We start from the raw sequence: 20,866 nt of genomic DNA on the forward strand, positions 1-20,866 counted from the left end.
GCTTGCCACTGGTACTAGCCTTGACCGTTGTACAGGAGCAAGCTGAGGGTAGAACCTCACCCTCAGCTTGGCATTCCCAAGCAAGCCCATCTCATGGCTATCCTCAGGAGACATAGTTCTGCTCTGTCTGTGCAGCTGAGAAATCTTGAACTGGCTTTGGCTGTCCAAAGTAATACCTAATCAGGAACATGGTTGGCAAGGTACTCCAACAAGAAAAAATACTTCAGCTTTTCTTGAAAATGTTGTTTATATGAATCAAAATATTTTGTTTAAATACCTTATTATGTTTAAAACATTTTTGCTTAAGCTTTGCAAATCGACTTGCAGGAGAAGCCTGCTTTTGAAAAATTTTATGTTTAACAAAACTTTCAGATGTGACATGCAGCAAGCATATGTAATATAATCCCTAGGAAATGGAAAAACCAGAGTGACTCACATTGTTTGGTAGTATAAGGAACAATCACTTTCAATCAATTTCACACATTCTGTCTGAAGGTATGTTTGGCCCTGGCAGTCTATCAGTTGTATAATAAAATTTTCATAGCTTTGACATAAATATGTCCACTAAAGAGAGGCTTTTTATTTGAGAAGCGGCTTTCTTAAATGGTTTGAGTATCTGAAACATAAAGCTGTCATTTGCAGGAGGTTTTATTATGATAAGGACTGCCAGAAGTAACTGGCTCTTACAGCAGGAAGTTTGGAGCAGCTGAAGGCAGTTCAAAATAACACAGTTATCTAAAGCAATTTCTTTTTTCCTTCCTCTCTTTAAAAGAAACTTCACAGTAAGACAGACCTGTAGTTCAGCACCTCTTTAAGAACATTTCAAATATACTCATAAGTAATATAACATTGTTACATTTACTAAAAAAACCAAAAGCTTTCTCTTAAAGCAGCTGCTTGGTTCACCTTTGGCTAGATGTTTGTCCTGATGATCTAGGACAAAAAAGGAAAGCTTCTGTGCACATTAAAAGGAATGAAGCCTCTAAGTTTTATGTATAAGGGTTCCCTGATTTTTTAGGTAGTGACTACATATTCTACAGTTTTACAGATACTAACATAGCTTTAGGATTTGTGAGCAACATCTAAATTCCCATTGGACAATACTTTAGACATCCCAGGAAATCCGGCAGACTAAACAAACTCATGCAGTCTTGTCTTCCTGACTTTCAAAGAGACAAGAATAATCTGAAGGTAAATACGGACTGAACTCTTGCCTAAACATCTGTTACACATGAATTCTAGTAGAGACAACTTAGAAGTCCATGTAACACTATTCAGCATTTTCATTAAAAACTTTCATTTTGTATGTATATTCAGCAATGACAATGGCTAGAGAAAGGAAAATAGTAAAAGCTGCTTGCTATAGAAATCTACAGTGCAAAAACTGTTTCAGTCTCTCACAGCAACTCTTCCGCTTAACATTAAAGGTGAAAACCAGGATGAAAGTTCAGATCTACCCACAACAGGAAAGAAAACTGAATGAACGTTGTTCCCTTGAAGGGACACCAAAATACTAACAAGCCAACTAAAGCAACTATATAATCGTAGATGAGAGAAGCAGCTAGTTCAATATTAATATGAGAATGGACAATAAAATATGCAGTGCTGTTTTCTCACTTTTATTAAATGACATTTTCCATGCAATAGCAGAAAGGTGACTATATTGCTATGAAGCCACATAATAAGTTAATATAACGTAGCATGAAAATTCTACATTTTTAAGTTTCTCTTGGCAAAAAAAAGAGGCAACAAAACTACTTATATTGGAATATGTATGTGTGGAATTGTGAAATACCTTAGAAATCATCTCAAGGGCCTTTGAAGCATTCTTATTTAAGGCATTGTATGTTTGCTTACCTATTCAATGATGGCAGAAGTGAAAGCAATGCCAAAGCAGAAAGTTTTCTTCTTTCTGGCTGAGTGATGTTATCCATCCGATCAACCCACATTTCAATTATGTTACCAAGAATTTGGTCCAACTGCAATAGGAAACAGAACATTCCTTTTCAAAAGTACTTCGGCATATTTAGAAAATAATTTCTTTTAATTTTTCTACCAACTGAATACATTATTCATCTGGAAAAGATACCATACAGTTATGTATACCTGACAGAAATAGCAAGCAACAGGTATTTGTTAAATTTTCTATGACAGTGCTTCTAGACCCTGAACAACCTCACCATTAATTAGAACCTAGAAGTTAGAAATGCATTCAATTCATGGACAGAGAACTGATTCAGAATGGTGAATTACCCAAACAGTTTTTCTGTAACTGTCTAATACATAGGAAGCATGTGAACTTACTCTGTTTTACTTTCACTGGTGACAAGTAAAAAAAAAAAAAGTCATCTTTACCTGTCTGAAAACTCTACTATACCTAAGAAAAATTACTAAAATTTCATTTAAAGACATAGTAGAACACTTGTAGCAGAACACTACTGAACCTGATACGCCCAGGAACTCAGAGAATGATTAGACCGTTATCCCTGGTGCAAGACCCATCAAGATGGCACAAAGAAAGAAACACCCTGCAATACCATGCAAACTAATGGGGTTTATCTGGCTTATTGTGGGATGTAGCGGGAAGACAATTTAAATATTGTATAAAAATTCTAATGAGATGTTTTAGGGTAGTTGTGAGAACATGAAGGAGGGGAAAGGGCCCCTTTCCAAGGTGGACTGGGGAGAAAAAAAGCATGGAAAACAGAGGGAGAAGTTCTTTCAGGTCAAAAGAATGCAAGACTTCCACATGCAATACAGCTGAAACACCAAGAAAAAAATCCTTACCTCCTGACCCAATTCACAAGCCACCTGGTTCAGAAGTAATGAAAAAAACCTTGCATTTTGTAGTAGAACTCTACCCATGATCCCCAGATAAGTAGACATTACCACTGGATATCTCTGAAACAAAAGTAAACCAAGAGGGCTTATTTTAATTAAGAGAAAAATACTTAACATGTAGAGCAGAAATACATGGAAAATACTTGCATGCATCCTTTATGTATTTTATTAAATTTAAAATTACTGCTTGTAATTTAAAAGCCTCTAAGAGCACATGACAGTGCGAGCAATCATTACCAGAGTTTCTCAATTCTTACAATAGGAAAACTATGGAAATCTCAAAGGCAGTTTCCTCCAAACAGCCAAGACAACTTGCAAGGTGATTCTACTTTAAATTTAAAAACCTGCACCTTAAGGAATAAACAGTATATTGTACTGGAAAAAAATTACTTTCAAAATTGGTTATGGTTTAAAATTACTATTTACAATTTTAGTAACATTAAGAAGTGCTTAGTATTTCTGAAGTTGTTACTTATTTCACTGAAACTATTATACCTTTGCTTTTCTCTGGTGCAGGTACACTTAAAAGGCCGTAGTATAGGTGTCTTTAAAAAAAACCCCAACAAAAAACTCCCAACACCTACAAAGGATCTAACTAAGCATCAGTGTTAATAGTGTAGGAATGGCAGAATAAAATTTGTGTTGTTTTATTAAAATAAACAGTAGATGACAAAATAAGTGATGGATATGTTGCTTTAACTCTTGTGCTACTCTTACTTTTACAGACTTTTAAAATAGCTGTCAAAGTTCTATCAGATACACTTAAAGCAAGAGAAAATGGAACATCAACACACAAAAAACTAGGCCAGATTACAGAATGTACTTTCCTGTTCAAAAGGGAAAGTAGAGAGTAGTTAAAGAGTAACTCTTACCTCCCCATCTATAATCCCCCTGACTATTGATGGCAGAAGGGGTTGAAACATTTGAGGACCCAAAACAGGGTTTACTTTTAGGACATTTTCCACAACCTTAAGAACAAGAACAAATTAGACAATTAGTAAAGTACATTTTAAAATCTTACCTGAAGCTTTAAAACTACATATACTAGTCTATACATAAAGTCCTGGTAGGATATTTACCATTGAATACCAGCAAACACCAGGATTGCTAAAAGCATATTCTAGTGAAGTACTTTGCAAACCTGATCTGCATAACAGACTTGATGAAAACCAACATGCCAAGAGAAACCCACCTAGCCAAGCACCTCCTCCTCCTCAGCCTCCTCCTGGCCCCAGCAAAGTTGATGAGGTGGGTTGGAAGGAAGGACCTTGATAAGGCTCCAGGAAAAGCAGCTGGATGACATGGGTTGGCAGGGAGGAATACCAACAGTTTAAGGCTTATTTCCATATCTTTGTCCTGTCACTTTTTTGAAGATTAGGACCTACCATCTCTTTGCAGCGAATCAAGTAACCACAAGTGCTCTCAGATGTGATACTCCTAATACCCTGCTCTGGTTCCCAGTTTTTACATTCTTTAGCCTTTGCTTCTAAGCTCTTCTCTTCCCCCATGAGCTGTTGCTGAAGCAATTTTTTTTCCATGTTCTTCAGGCTTTCTTTCACCCAGCTGTTTGGGCTTTCCCCTTGTACCAAGATGAAGAGGGGAAGAGGCTGTAAGAATAATGGGCTAATACCTGTTCACTCCTACAGGTAAGCAAAAACAGAGACCACACATCTATACACTGATGTGTATAAAGCATATAAAGATACCATAAAGGTACCTCCCTTAAACATTCTTCTCAGTTTCCACCTACTTTCAGCTCAGAGGGACTTCCACAAGGAAATACTCTTCTGTGCTCTTGTCCAGTCTCCCCTAAATCTTTTTTTTTCTTTTTGATCTTTGTTCCTACTGGCTTCATTTAATGCCATCTACTTCTTGCCTTGAGACAGATGTTCAGCAGTTAACCCCTTTCAATGCCTCCCGATTTTGTTGACCTTTAATATACTGTTATATAGATGTTAACATAACTTTTCCCTCACTCATCCTTTCCAGGTACTGGAAGTTCTTGCTAACTCATTTGTCCTTGTACGGAGTCTTTTCAAACCTTATACTGTCTGTCTTGGATAATTAGACAATCAAGTCACATCAAGCCTCAGCAATATTGCAATAAATCATCTTATCAGTGCAAATTAGTGTTTTTCAACCTTATCCTTTTATTTACTGTTCTAATATTTATTTTCAATCCAGCCAAAACTGTTTGTAGGAAAATATATCAGAGAACACTCCTGGGTGTTTCTGTTCCCAATATTTATCTTAGGGTTTTTTTGTTTAACAAGTCAGCATAGTGACACCTGACAAAACATTTTCCTTTTTGTAAAAATACTTGCATGGATTATAGCTCAGTTACCCCTCTGGACACAGGTAGGGATACTAGGAAGGTGTATACTAGGAAAGCATACTGGACAAATCTTGTGGCTAATGCAAGGCCACACTGGGAACCAAATGGATAAATAATACTATATTAGCAGCATCATTCCACTTTAGAGATCTGCTGCATCAAACATTTGCTCAACTATAGACTCTAAATAATAGCATTGATAGAGAGGAATTGACATGTTAAATTCCAGAACTAGAGTCCTTAAGCTCCTCACAGCAGGAACTACAAATGGGGATGACTATCAACTTCTTCTGTTGTTTTCTGTCCTGGGATTCCGCAAGCAGTTGTGCAACCCACCAAAGAGGTAGGTGGGATCTAATTTTTTTCCTCCATTGTGTTTATAATGAACTGAATTCAAGTCCAAATTTTATAAACAACAGAGTTTCCAGTCAGTGCAGCCAATGGAAACATAACTAATAACACACTACAGTTACTACTCAAGTATCTTTCAGTGCATACTCCAACTTTATTTCCTGAAATTCTTCAAAAGGCACATTTAAAGTATCATGCTTAATATTTCAAAAGCTTATGAATTTCATACCATCTCTTTCATAATACCATTTGAAGTTTATGTGAAAACAGTTTCTTAGTACTTTGAAAGTACTGAATACTTTGAAAAACTCTACTTAAGCAGTTGTTGCCTTTACAATAGCAACTTATGCCAAAAGCAAAGACTGTTTGAACACTATGTCATGGTACAAGTGCAGGTATGCTACACAAAGGACTGTGATAGAGAGCACATACATCCAACATTCAATAAAGATTGGAAAAGCTTGGCTCTACACCTGTTAGGTTCTAGCAGTCATACAGAAATGCAGAAAAAATAGAAAGTGAACCTTGATCATTTGGTGCTAATTTTATCATAAAATCACCTTAACAGTTTTTATAATAATACATATACATTGCAGACTTACTACTTAACCCTTATCTTGCCAGTTTTTCAAATGTGCCATTACAAAAATTGAACTATGATTATTTTTCTTACTGGTACTGAATACTGACAAGGAAAACTAATAGTAGATATAACATTATTAATGTTTGTATTAGCAAAAGGATCAATACTGGTTGATAGGGTACAGACAAAACTCAAATTTGGATGGCTAGAAAGAGCAATTAGATAATTATCTTTGCACATTTTTTATTAGGAACACTCCAAATGAACACAAATTAACACACAAGCATGATTTTGATTTTACAGTTGAATCATTTCTTAATGTTGCATTTTTGTCTGAGTAATGAAATTTTTTTCTGAATTCTGAACCAAGCTGAAAACTGATTTAGGACAACTCTTAAAACTCATTGATGAGATTGATTTTGCCCTTTTATTTTTTAATTAGAAGTGTAAGTATCTTCTGTTTTATACTGTGGCACTCTTCTCCATTCTAAAATTCAATTAGAAATAAACAACTTCGATTAGCTTTCTACAAGTTCCATGAGTCCACTGATAGACAAAGATTAAATCAAGTTACTTTCACCCAAGTCCCTTGTTTTGCAACTCAGTGGTCTCGAGATTTTCTATACATAGCATTATCTTTGCAATGCAGTGACTGGTCATCTGGCTGTTTAAGTGTGCTATTGCCAGGCTGCAGAACAAACTATTTTCATGAAGATCCAAGCCCTCACTAACCACCTTTCTCTAGTAATTTAGAAAATAATCATAGGAGAAAGATATCAGGGACTCTTAATCTAAATCTATCTATACAGAGAGGACTCAAACTAGCTTAGAACTGATTTATCTAAGGACAACACTTTGGAATCACATGAAGTAATGAAAGCACTACAGAGAGGGTACAGGAAGAGTGTGTTTGGTAATTATCTCTCAGGGTGCTCTATTTAAGGCTATACTGACATTCTTTTGGGAAAAGTAGTATTTTAAAAAAATACATGTGTGCATATACACACTCTCTCTACACACACACACACTTTAAATATGTAGTTTAAAACACCACTGACTCCAATGTCAATGTGTGCTAAATAAACTGTTTTCTTCATGTCCTACATTCACCATTCTTGAAAATATTACTCTAACCTGACAAAACACTAGCAAAAATAATTGATGTACAGAGCTGAATATCCAAGTATAATTTTTATTACGCTCTACCTTTAAAACTTGAACTTGACCTTCAGTAGTTATGTCCTTCAAAAGTTCACAAAATGACCGGCATAAGTCAGCAGCATATGTCTGAAATGAAATGATTGAGGTATTATGCAAACACATTTTGTATCTATGTATATATTTCAAAACACATGAGGGACTATATATGTCCAAAGACACATCTTCTCTTCAAAGATCATATCTGCTAAAAATGCTCATCTTTCCTGAACTAATTAAAATCTAATCTAAGCATTTTGTTGATTTTTTAACATTGCTGGTTTTTTAAGCAATGAGTCTCAATGAATTTTCTAATGAAGATGTGAGAACAAAGTATATTATCTGCATTCCAATTTTTGCTAGAATTTATGATTATAATTTTAATCTGGTAGGATAATTAGAGTAACTATTACTACCCTGCATAGGACCTTTTCAGGTACCAGAGTACTAAATAATCCACAAAATGTTAATTCTAAATAATAAACTTTCTCAAATCTGATTTGAGTGTCCACCATGTGCCATAAAAAGCTAACATTAGAACAATATGCTTGTATACACATAAATAAGAGTATAGATGTTTGTGTGTACAAAGTTTTCCAACATGAGAGAAAAAATAGTTTGCCAATAGGGAACTAAGGTGCTAATATGAATATATAATGGTAACATACCTGTAAAAATTCAGATGATGATAAGAAAATATAAGCATTGATGATCTTAAAGAAATTTTTGAGGTTTTCTGAACTCAGGTCTGGAAAAAAAGAAGTCACAATTCAGAACCTCATCACCAAACTGAAGTATAACTAAACCGATTTACTTCTAGAAGTCTTTTTCCTCACACAGCTTTTAAGTGCCAGGTGCCTACAAATAGAAAAAAAGTTATTTTAAATGCAGTACCATTCAGGTTCTGTCTCCCTGCCAGAGACAATAATGAAAGAGGGATGATAACAACTTTCATGTTCTCAAATGGAAGCACAAGAAATCCTATGACCTCAAAAGCCAATGCTAAAAAAATAAGTCAAGTTTTAGATGTGATAGCGGACTAAGAAGATATTGAAGATGGAACAAATGAAACACATACTTAAGGGACCTGCAATTACTGATAAATGATTTATCTCACATTTGAGTCAGTAAATGCTGGGTAGAAAGAATGAAATAAAGATTGGAGCTCTGCTCTTCTGACACAGGTACCACATCAAATGACATTGAGCTTTTGGACTGAAACACGCTGAGCTCTAGCCCATACTTTGAGTATTTCAGGAAGGAAAGCATATCCATTAAGGAGACAGATACACACAGAAGATGGTATACAGCAACAGTTTGAAGAGAGAAAAAAGACATGTCCTCAGGCAGTACCTGTAAGACTGTTTTAAAAAAAATCACCCTGAACATCTATAAACACAATTCATAGCAAAACAAAAAGGTTTCAAAGTTTCACATAGAGGATGATACTAGTGCAGAAAGCCAACAGCCTGTTTTGTGAAAACAAAACAGAGGACCAAAAAACCCTCAAAGGAATTGCTAAATTTTCTTAAAAGCAGTTTGGGAGACAGACTATTCTTGGTACAGTAAGTGGACTTCTGCTCCACCACCTTTAATTAATATTCCAATAAAATCATCATGGATACCCAATAGGAAAATACTTTTATGCAAGTTTTAAATAAAATTCCTTACCAGATTAAACTAACACCAGCAGCTGCCTAAGAGCTGGTATGTCTTCCATAACTTACATGAACACAGCCTGTATGAAAGTGTGGCTTACACCTAGTTATGCTTATATACAAAAAAATCCACAAAAAATATCACATAACAGAAACTATGGCTGGTTTTCCATTATAATATCTGAAAAGTTCTGGGGAGTTTTAGCAGTTTCTCTTCTTTTCCCTCCCATCAGACAGAACACTAATGTTCCTGTTATCTGACATGGCCATCAGACAGCTTTGAATGCATGACTACTTTCATATCTCAGTGCTCGAACAGGTCATGTCCTGTTATCACTTATTTTGAATATTAACATATCTTGACTTGCAAAGAGGTTATTTTCCACTTGTCCATCCAATATCCTCATCAAAAGATTCCAAAGGCATCTAAAAATTAGCTTTAGTAGCATATTACTAGTCTTACACATTTCTTGAAGTTACTGCATTCTCCTTAGAGGTCTGCAGGTTTTTTTCTTCTTACTGGATACAATCATATTTTAAGTTTCAGACTCTGATGCAGCAGATAAATTGTAAAGAAATGATCACATAAACATGAAGGGCTATCAAGCTTTCTATAACTTTCCATTCTGTGAATCTGTGATAACTGATAAAAAGGTAACAAAGCATGAGTAGCAAAATTGCAAGAAGTAACTTATTTGAGGCCAGAAGGAAAAAAACAGGTAAGATAGATGTTGTGGAAACAACAGAATTTCAGTCACTGATCTGTGACTAAAGCTCAATGTTTAGTAAAAACACTACCTTCAACTGATTATATTTAAAAACCAATTATGCATTAATTCTCTTGCCACATTTTCCTGTATCAAACTTATCTTTTTCTGAATTAACTAGTGCGCTTCTCTGGGTTTTCTTGGGGATAATTATTCTAGTAACCTGCTTTTTGCCATTACCTTTAGAAGTACAGCACAGACACATTAAATCTGATGCTTCTTGAAATGGTTACGTCTTGACTTTGACCATATTCGCAACCTGAAATTGTATCAGCTTCAGCTGTCATTTTAAGCAGTCACTTTGCAGAAATGCACCAATTCTCAGAGAATTGATGTATTCCTCCATTCCACATTATTCAATCTGCTGCACCGAGAGATAAAGAGCCTCTGCAACCCCTTCTGTAGGGCAATTATATTTCAACAGAATTTAAACATCAGCAGCAGTGCTGATGTGAAACCCAAATATGATAATTATGCTATGAACGATTACTGTACGTCAGTGATAGCATCACAATCTTTGAAGGAATGTCAGTTATGCAAGTGAAATCGAGCCTTCATATCAAATGCAAGATTCTGGTCCTGTATTTTTAAGATTTAAGGATAGCATTGTTTATTCTAAAAGGCAAATCTAATTGATTTGTACAACTGACATCCAGCTCCAACAGCAGTAGTATCCTGAAATGGTTATGAAAGGCACTTTCAAGAAGGACCAATAGATCTGGAAAGGAACAACTATATGCTACTTTCAGATTAGTTAAAAAAGAAAACTCAAAAACATTTCTGTATTTTTTCCCCTTTCAGTTGACTTAAAAATTAAAGAGATGTCATTGCACTGACATGTATCTATGGTGACATACGGCACAGGCCTGTGATATGGCCATGGCAAAGGCATGTTCAAATAATGAAAAACCTAGTATCAATGAACGAATCTCAAAAATTTAACTATATCTCAAACCAATTTTTTATACATCACACATTGGAATTGCTTGCCAACAGATAAGCATGTTTTAAAAAAAGTCTCCTAAAAAGATGCAGGAAAACCAATGGCAAGCAATTACTTCTCTAGGCTGTAAATTTAAGTTAGGAATTAAAGTCAAAGAACACTGAATGTATATTCTTGTCAATAAGACAATTGGCTCCAGCAGAGAAAGCACGAGAGGAGGTAGCATAGAGGCCTTCAAAGTTCAGGTTTTTAAGGTATTACTGGTGGGCAAGGAAGCAGTGAAAGACAAGTGCTTGTGCAGAACATAGTCTTGGCAAGCATCTTAAGAGCACTTAAAAAACCCTGTGCAACAGATTATATATTCATTTGCAGTCATATAAATATGTATTCACCAACAGGAAAAAACCCCACAGCAACACCTTTCTATTAAGTGATATCCATAGCACACTTCAAAAACTCCCAGACATAATTTGCACACAGTATATCTCACTCAGTTTTATATCACTTTGCTGAAGAAAATGTTCTGCTATGATACAGAAATCATAAATCAAGTTTGTACTTTGATGGTTAAGCTAAACTCCCAAGTCCAATGGGAAACACTAGACACTCAAATAGCTCTTAAAGGTTCTGAATCAGAACCAGCAATCTATCACTGCACACCGCCAGAATCTTCTGAAAAATTGTGTACAGTCACAACCAAGTCCCACAGGACCTTGCCCACAAAGGCCATTAACACAAAGCAAAAGCTACAACACAGTGAATAACCAACAACCTGAATAATACACAATCCAGCTTGTCCGTACCTCCTTAAACATAACCAAACTGTCTACTTTTATATAAAGGTTATCAATATTATTTTCTACAGTCCCTTTAGGTCTGAGTTATCAAAGCTGCACTGTATCTATTAACATAGACTGTTCAATTACCACAGAAATTTATCCCCTATTATTGTATATGAATACCTCTACAAAGTAACACTTACACAAGATAAAATAATGCTTAAAAATGATATAATTTGGCTATGAAGATAATTAAACATCTTCTCTCCCTCTCTAGTTTGATGACTTCTTGCCACATCTGTTTCCTCCTCTTCAGCAGGACACAGTCTGCTATACACCTCTAATGTCCAAAAATCTCATATATGAACTTCTTCTCTTCCTCCCTTCCAGCTCTTTTAGTTCAATAATGTTGACCTCTAATAGGACACTTTTTCTGAAGGACTTAAATGCTGATGGAGCAGTAAAACACACCAGAAAAATAGTTACATTACCTGTGTATTAAGAGTCATTCCATTTAGTAAGAATAAATTCAGAAACTAAAGGTCAGGAGGTTCATATTCCTTACACTCTATTTTTAACAAAATAATTTTCTGGAGCACCCTGTTTCTAGTTCTCCACCCTGCTCCAGAAGACATAAGCAAGGCAGTCATCTACTCAGAACTTCCCTTCACCGTATGTGCCCTTTGGCTTCCACTTCAATAACTTACGACTGAATTGAGAACCAGTCTCAGAGAGATTTTCTGTTTTGCCTTATCTCAGATAGTTAAGGCACACAAGACTTTGCAGTTTTGAAACTTTAAATTTGAAGATCTCAAAATTTGAATGGATCTCTGCATTTGTCCAACTGAAAATGGCAGACTTCCCAGTTAAAACACCTTGTCCTGACAACTACGTCACTGTGGTGAGGGTGTTTCTTGAGCATTCAGTGATGGAGTTAAGTATTCTTTATTGCAGTGCTGGAAGCACGGGGGATCGCTCCTCCAAACGTGCTTGCCGGCTGGGACTAATTGTATAGGTTAAATACATCTCTTACATACATAGTCATAGAATTTCCGAGAAATGATATACATATTCATTAACTTTCCGAGAAATCATTAGCATATGTAAATGTCCTTTACGCAAGTGCATTGGATGTCTTCGGTGGTCTTCTGGAGTCCTCTGGTGGTCTTCCATAGTCTTCCTCACTTGTCCGCTGTTTGACCCTTGTTGTATGAGTTTGCGCAGTACGATCCTCTTCTGGGCCCCACAAACAACTTCTCTGCTTATCACCTAGCTTTTGGCTCAGTCATCACAAGAGACAGAACATATTTTCTTATCAAACAGAATACCTCCTCAAACAGGGCATGTTATCTTGTCGTATATTACAGACACAGGAATCTTGTGCTTTATGTCCTTGGCTTGTCTACATAAATCAACTTATAGAGACAGTTGTTAACCTTCTAACAAATTCCTGAGTCTTTTATTTAGCAATACGCTGAGTCTAAACATACGTTCTATTTCTACATCTACTAGGCCTAGTGTCAGTCTCTGCATCAAGGATAGGAAGCATTTGTTCTTAAGTGCTGGAACTTTCAGGTGAATAATGCCTCTTGTACACTGGAGAAACTCTACTACAGAACTAAGACTGAACGATTAATTAACGTGCTCAGTTAATCTTCATTGATCAGTACATTTTCCTCTGCAAGTGACTGCACCTTAAAATGTGCTGTTACACTGGATTTAAGCGAAGTATCCTTTCTTCAAGTATACTGAAGGAATGACGTAGGCTGCCCGAGGTGTACTGGATGGCAGTATTGTACTGTTTCTATAACTACCAAGTTTTATAATAAGGTTAGCACTAATCCAAGATTCAAGCTCTATTTCAACATCAGAGTGCCGTGGCCATGTCATGTGGAGGCTGTCCAGCTAGATTCTCCTGATGTAAACAGAAGGGAATTGCAGGCAAAGAGCATACCAGAATGGTTTCCAGATTCTGGCAAAACGCACATCATTTTGGCCTACAGCAATCAAAATTTTTGACTGAAATGACACTCAAGTTTCTCAGAAAAATGCTCAGGAAGTAAAGCAGTATTAGAAGTCTGTATGAGGAAATCCAACTATGATTACAGATCAGCTGCTGGTTTTGCCACTCACCCCCATCCCTGATTTTAAAAAAAAAAACCTAACCCAGAACATTTTGGACATAAGTGTGGCTGAAGTCGCACCTTAAGGAAAACCTACCTAGCTTAACTGCACTACTTGCTCTACCAGCATCATACAGCAGCTTCCATTTTTCAGAACAAGAAACATTCTCTTGAGGATTCATTTTTTCCAAAGAAGTGCATCTATTCTCCAGGATTAATTCACAAAATAAGGAAATTTCTACAAGTGTAGAATATTCCTGAATACCTCCACCTTTTGTTAGAAGAGTATCCTGGTTTCAGCTGGGATAGAGTTAACTGTCTTCCTAGTAGCTAGTAGAGGGCTGTGGTTTGAGTTTGGTATAAGAATGTTGATAACACACTGATGTTTTCAGTTGTTGCTAAGTAACGTTTAGTCTAAAGTCAAGGATTTTTCAGCTTCTCATGCCCAGCCAGCGAGGAGGCTGGAGGGACACAAGAAGTTGGGAGGGGACACAGCCAGGGCACCTGACCCAAACTGGCCAAAGGGTTATTCCATACCATGGGACGTCATGTCTAGTATATAAACTTGGGGGACTGGGGGGATCGCTGCTCAGAGACTAACTGGGCATTGATCAATTGACTAACTGGGTGGTGAGCAATTGCACTGTGCATCACTTGTATATTCCAATCCTTTTATTATTACTGTTGTCATTTTATTAGTGTTATCATTGTTAGTTTCTTCTTTTCTGTTCTATTAAACAGCTCTTAACCCACGAGTTTTACTTCTTTTCCTGATTTTCTCCCCCATGGGGTGGGGGAGTGAGTGAGCAGCTGCGTGGTGCTTAGTTGCTGGCTGGGGTTAAACCATGACAGTCCTTTTTAGCATCCAACGCGGGGCAGAAAGGGTTGAGATAACAACAAACCTGCCCACAGCTTGTTAAAACAAATTTGTTACAAGCATTCATTATATTGGTCTAATAGTTGCAGGTCACCATATTGATTTATGTGTTCAATTTATGTGTTCTTAGAGTTGTTGCTCTCATTTTTAAAGTTCTGTATGTATCACCTCACTTGCTGTATGTAGTCCCTGTGCTGCTGGTTACCATCCATGGGAGGTGGATTAAGTTTTTTGCTTTGATGTATTGTGCAACACTGGTTTATGGTATAATAAAGTTATTGGTTGTGGGATTAATCTGGTATTTGCATTCAGCGTTGTCACCTCTATACTTCAGGAGCCATCTGTGGGAAACTATTAATAATTACACCATTTACCTTTCCTCCTCTGAGAGCCAGTCTATGGGTGGGGTACCCTTCTTCCCTTTTCCCTTCTCCTTCAGTCCAGTTACAATGGCATTTGAGAATTTTGAAAAATTTGAATACCCTTGGGATGTTGAGACCAGCACAGTCCTAGCCCTACTGCTAGGAATTAGCATGCTCCTGAATGCGGTTCAGCTCTTGTTTAAGGTTAAATAACTATTTAAGAAGATCACTCAAGAGATCTGTCCCAAGGCTAGATAATTATGAGTGGCAGGGTGTGTGGGGTAGTATGGGCAAGTACCCAGAACAGTGGACACCACCGATGTTTTGGAAATTCACCTTTGAACAAGTGCAGAATCCAGAAGAACTAGTAAAATATTTGGAAAAGATATGCTGTCACCCCGGCAACTCCAGAGAGATACAAATCACTGCAACGTGCTGAGGCCTGGCCCATGCCTATCGAGCCTTGTTTGACACCACTCAGTACCCTCAAGGGGAAGAGAAGGTCTCTGCATCTAACAAGACGACAGGCACTGTGGCTACCCAAACCTTGGCGACAAGCACTGTGGCTACCCAAACCTCAGCAAGCAGTACTGTAAATGAACCAGTGGACCAACCTGCACCAGTATCAGTTGCCACCGTACAGAAGAAGAAATATACAAAAATATCAGTTCGCTTGGCGAAGGAGGAAAATGAGCCAGGGTCATCACGGGAAGAGGAGGAAGAGGCAGAACCAGAGGTAATCACCTGATCCCCATCCTTGAGTGAGCTGTGGGATATGTGAAAAGATTTCGGCCGCTGTATAGGTGAGCATATTATCACCTGGCTCCTTGCCAGCATGATGCTGGGACAATGGGGCTAACAGCTTGGAGTTAGAAGGTAAGGATCACTTGCCAGGGAAGGTGGCATTGACAAGGTAATTAGAAAAGGGACACAAGCCATCAGCCTCTGGAGGTGACTCTTGTCAAGTGTGAAGGAAAGGTACCCATTTGTATCGGTTTTGTGTGGCAAGGTTTTGGTAGCAGGGGGGTTACAGGGGTGGCTTCTGTAAGAAGCTGCTGGAAGCTTCCCCTGTGTTCGAGAGAGCCCATACCAGCCAGCTCTGAGACGGACCCACCGCCGGCCAAAGCCGAGCCAATCAGCAATAGTGGTAATGCCTCTGTGATAACATTTCTAAGAAGGAAAAAAAGTTGGGACATGGAAAAACAGCCACCAGAGCGAGGAGTGAGAACATGTAAGAGAAACAACCCTGCAGACACCAAGGTCAGTGAAGAAGGAGGGGAAGGAAATATTCCACACACTGGAGCAGAGATTCCCCTGCAGTCCGTGGGGAAGACCATGGTGAGGCAGGTTGTCCCCCTGCAGCCCATTGAGGTCCACAGTGGAGCAGATATCCACCTGCAGCCTGTGGAGGACCCCACGCTGGAGCGAGTGTGTTTCCGAAGGAGGCTGTGACCCTGTGGGAACCCCACGCTGGAGCAGGCTCCTGGCAGGACCTGCAGATCTGTGGAGAGGAGCCCACGCTGGAGCAGGTTTTCTGGCAGACTGGTGACCCCGTGGGGGACCCACGCTGGAGCAGTGTGCTCCTGAAGGTCTGCACACCGTGGAAAGGACCCATGCTGGAGCAATTCGTGAAGAACTGCAGCCCGTGGGAATGGCCCACGTTGGAGAAGTTTGTGGAGGACTGTCTCCTGTGGGTGGGACCCCACGTTGGAGCAGGGGAAGAGTGTGATGAGCCCTCCCCCTGAGGAGGATTAGCAGCAGAAAATAACATGTGATGACCAAAAACCCCATCCCCATCCCCCTTGTGCCACTGGGGGCGCTTGGTGGTGAAATCCGGGAGTGAAGTTGTGCCCGGGAAGAAGTGAGGGGTGGAGGGAAGGTGTTGTGAGATTTTGTTTTATTTCTTATTACCCTACTCTGGCTGATTTGTAATAAATTGAGCTAATTTTCCCCAAGCTGAGTCTGTTTTGCCCGTGACGGTAATTAGTGAATGATCTCTCCTGTCCTTATCTCGACCCGCAAGCTTTTTGTTATGTTTTTCTCTCCCCTGTCCAGCTGAGGATGGGGGAGTGATAGAACGGCTTTGGTGGGCACCTGGCATCCAGCCAGGGTCAACCCATCACACTATTTAACAAAGTTGTTATATGTCAGTCAAGCAAGTGGACCACCATGGAGAGAGGTATCCAATATCTGAAGGAATTAGCCATACTAGAGACGATTCATTATGACCTGGACAACCCACAATTACCCAAAGATCCAGACAAAGTGGATCTTTGCACATGACCCATGTGGTTGAAGTTTGTACGGAGCACACCATCATCCTATGCCAACTCACTAGCAATAATGACCTGGAAAGACAAAGAGGCACCAACAGTGGATGAAGTGGCTCGCCAACTCCGTCAATAAGAAGAAAATCCTTCCTCCTCCCTACAAGCTTGCATTTCAGCTATGGAGAAGCTGTCCCAGGCTGTCCAGCAAATCAGAGGATACATCCTACACCCCACTTGTAAGAACCAATGTCTCAGCTATTAGGAGTGAGGGCTCCTCTGCCTGAGAGACAGAATAAAGAAGGTACACACCATGAGGTGCCTTGTGGTTTTACCTATGTGACCATGGAGAGGGCATGATGAAATGGGATGGAAAACCCACCTTGGTCCTAAATGCACAGGTACGTGAGTTGCAAGGAAAAACCACCACAAAAGGGTATTCTACCAGGAAAAATGCTACTCCAGTTTCCAAACAGAGTAGAAGGGCTGATCTTATTTCTGATCCTCTTGAAGTGAATTCTAAGCCAATATTACAAGAAGTGAGTACGGGATACTCTAACCAGGATTAGAGGGGCCCTGCGTCCAGCCAGGTGGAGGAAAGGGATAACTGGGTGTATTGGACTGTGTGGATTTGATGGCCTGGCACGTCAGACCCACAGGAGTATAAGGCTCCAGTAGACACCAGCACATGGTGTACTCTAATGCCATCAAGTTATAAAGGGGCAGAACCCATTTGTATTTCTGGTGTGACAGGGGGATCCCAAGAGTTAACTGCATTAGAAGCTGAAGTAAGCCTAACTGGGAATGAATGGCAGAAACACCCCATTGTGACTGGTGCAGAGGCTCCGAGTATCCTTGTCATAGACTATCTCAGGAGAGGGTATTTTAAGGACCCGAAGGGGTATCGATGGGCTTTCAGTATAGCTGCCTTGGAGACGGAGGGCGCTGAACAGCTGTCTACCCTGCCTAGTCTCTCTCAAGACTCTTCGATTGTGGGGTTGCTGAGGATTGAAGAACAACAGGCGCCAATTTCTACCACAACGGTGCACTGGTGGCAATATCGCACCAACCGAGGCTGATTCCCATCCACAGGTTGATTTGTCAACTGGAGAGCCAAGGAGTAATCAGCAAAACTCGCTCACCCTTTAATAGTCCCATATGGCCAGTGGGAAGGTCTAATGGGGAGTGGAGACTAACAGTTGACTATTGCGGCCTGAATGAAGTTACGCCACTGCTGAGCGCTGCCATTCCAGATATTCTAGAACTTCAATACGAACTAGAGTCAAAGGCAGCCAGCCAAATGGTATGCCGCAATTGACATTGCTAATGCATTTTTCTCCATCCCTCTGGCAGCAGAGAGCCATCTACAATTTGCTTTTACTTGAAGGGGCATACAGTACACTTGGAATCAATTGCCCCAGGGGTGGAAACACAGCCCCACCATTTGCCACTGACTAATCCAGACTGCACTGGAAAAAGGTGAAGCTCCGGAACACCTGCAATACATTGATGACATCATCTTATGGGGTAACACAGCAGAATAAGTCTTTGAGAAGGGGAAGAAAAGAATTTAAATCCTTCTGAAAGCTGGTTTTGCCATAAAAGAAAGTAAGGTCAAGGGACCTGCACAGGAGATCCAGTTTTTAGGAATAAAATGGCAAGATGGACATTGTCAGATCCCAATGGATGTGATCAACAAAATAGCAGCTATGTGTCCGACTAATAAAAAGGAAACACAGGCCTTCTTAGGTGTTGTGAATTTTTGGAGAATGCATATTCCAAAATAAAGTCTGATTGTAAGCCCTCTCTATCAAGTGACCTGGAAGAAGAACGATTTTAAATGGGGCCCTGAGAAACAACAAGACTTTGAACAAATTAAACAGGAGACTGTTCAAGCAGTAGCCCTTGGACCAGTCTGTGCAGGACAAGATGCTAAAAATGTGCTCTATACCGCAGTCAGGGAGAATGGCCCTACCTGGAGTCTCTGGCAGAAGCAGCCAGGGAAACCTGAGGCTGACCCCTGGGGTTTTGGAGTCGGGGATATCGAGGATCCAAGGCTCACTATAGTCCAACTGAAAAAGAGATATTGGCAGCATATGAAAGAGTTTGAGCTGCCTCAGAAGTGGTTTGTACCGAAACACAGCTCCTCTTAGCACCCCGACTGCCAGTGCTGGGATGGATGTTCAAAGGGAGGGTGTCCTCTACACATCACGGAACTCATGCCACATGGAGTAAGTGGGTTGCACTGATCACACAACGGGCTCGCATAGGAAACCCCAGTTGCCCAGGAATTTTGGAAGTGATCATGGACTGGCCAGAAGGCAAAGATTTTGGGATGTCGCCAGAGGAGGAGGTGACACATGCTGAAGAGGCCCTGCTGTATAATAAACTGTCAGAAAACGAGAGGCAATATGCCCTGTTCACTGACGGATCCTGTTGCATTGTGGGAAAGCATCGGAGGTGGAAGGCTGCTGTATGGAGTCCTATACGACAAGTCGCAGAAACTGCTGAAGGAGAAGGTGAATCCACTCAGTTTGCAGAGGTGAAAGCCATACAGCCAGCATTACATATTGCTGAAAGAGAAAAGTGGCCAGTGCTCTATCTCTATACTGACTCATGGATGGTGGCAAATGCCCTGTGGGGATGGTTACAGCAACGGAAGCAGAGCAACTGGCAGCGCAGAGGTATACCCATTTGGGCTGCCACACTGTGGCAAGATATTGCGTCCCAGCTAGAGAATCTGGTTGTAAAAGTACGAACCCAAGGGTCGGGCCACTGAAGAACATCAAAATAACCAACAGGTGGATCAGGCTGCCAGGATTGAAGTGTCTCAGGTGGATCTGGACTGGCAATGTAAGGATGAGCTATTTGTGGCTTGGTGGGCCCATGATACTTCAGGCCGTCAGGGAAGAGATGCAACATATAGATGGGCTTGCAATCGAGGGCTGGACTTGACCATGGACACAATCGCACATGTTATCCATGAATCTGAAACATGTGCTGCAATTAAGCAAGCCAAGCATCTAAAGCCCCTGTGGTATGGAGGATGATGGCTGAAATATAATATGGTGAGGCCAGGCAGATTGCCTATATCACACTCCCACAAACTCACCAAGGCAAGTGCTCTGTGTTTACAATGGTGGAAGCAACCTCTGGATGGCTGGAAACATATCTCATGCCCCATGCCACCACCCGGAACACTATCCTGGGCCTTGAAAAACAGGTCTTGTGGCGACACGGCACCCCAGAAAGAATTGAGTCTGACAACAGGACTGATTTCTGAAAGAACCTCATAGACACCTGGGCCAAAGAGCACGGCCTTCAGTGGGTGTATCATATCCCCTATCATACACCAGTCTCTGGGAAAATTGAACAACCCAATGGACTGTTAAAGACTACATTGAGAGCAATGGGGGGTGGAACCTTCAAACAGTGGGATACACATTTAGCAAAAGCCACCTGGTCAGTCAATACCAGAGGATCTGCCAGAGGGGCCTGCCCAGTGAGAATTTTTGTGTACTGTAGAAGGGGATAAAGTCCCTGTAGTGCACATAAAAAATATGTTAGGGAAGACAGTCTGGGTTACTCCTGTCTCAGGAAAAGGTAAACACATTCATGAGATTGCTTTTGCTCAAGAACCTGGGTGCACTTGGTGGGGGATGCAAGAAGATGGGGAAGTCCAATGTGTGCCTCAAGGGGATTTGATTTTAGGTGAGAATAGCCAGAATTAAACCATATGATATTACTTGCTATATAACCCTGCTACTGTATGTTATCGTTACT

At 39.9% G+C, this 20,866-nt stretch overlaps 1 protein-coding gene across 2 annotated transcripts in view; it reads right to left on the reverse strand.

The window, feature by feature from the left end:
- IPO11 (importin 11) overlaps window positions 1–20,866 on the reverse strand; it is a 114,969-nt gene that overhangs the window by 38,926 nt on the left and 55,177 nt on the right. For both annotated transcript variants that reach the window (XM_049795341.1, XM_049795342.1), the window contains 5 exons: window positions 7,976–8,055; window positions 7,317–7,397; window positions 3,714–3,809; window positions 2,788–2,901; window positions 1,858–1,979 (listed from right to left, as the gene is read on the reverse strand). In XM_049795341.1, the coding sequence (XP_049651298.1) occupies window positions 1,858–1,979; window positions 2,788–2,901; window positions 3,714–3,809; window positions 7,317–7,397; window positions 7,976–8,055 (493 nt within the window). The remainder of the gene's footprint in view (window positions 1–1,857; window positions 1,980–2,787; window positions 2,902–3,713; window positions 3,810–7,316; window positions 7,398–7,975; window positions 8,056–20,866) is intronic.

This window comes from Accipiter gentilis, chromosome Z (assembly GCF_929443795.1).
Source record: "Accipiter gentilis chromosome Z, bAccGen1.1, whole genome shotgun sequence".
NCBI classification, from domain to species: Eukaryota; Metazoa; Chordata; class Aves; order Accipitriformes; family Accipitridae; genus Astur; species Astur gentilis.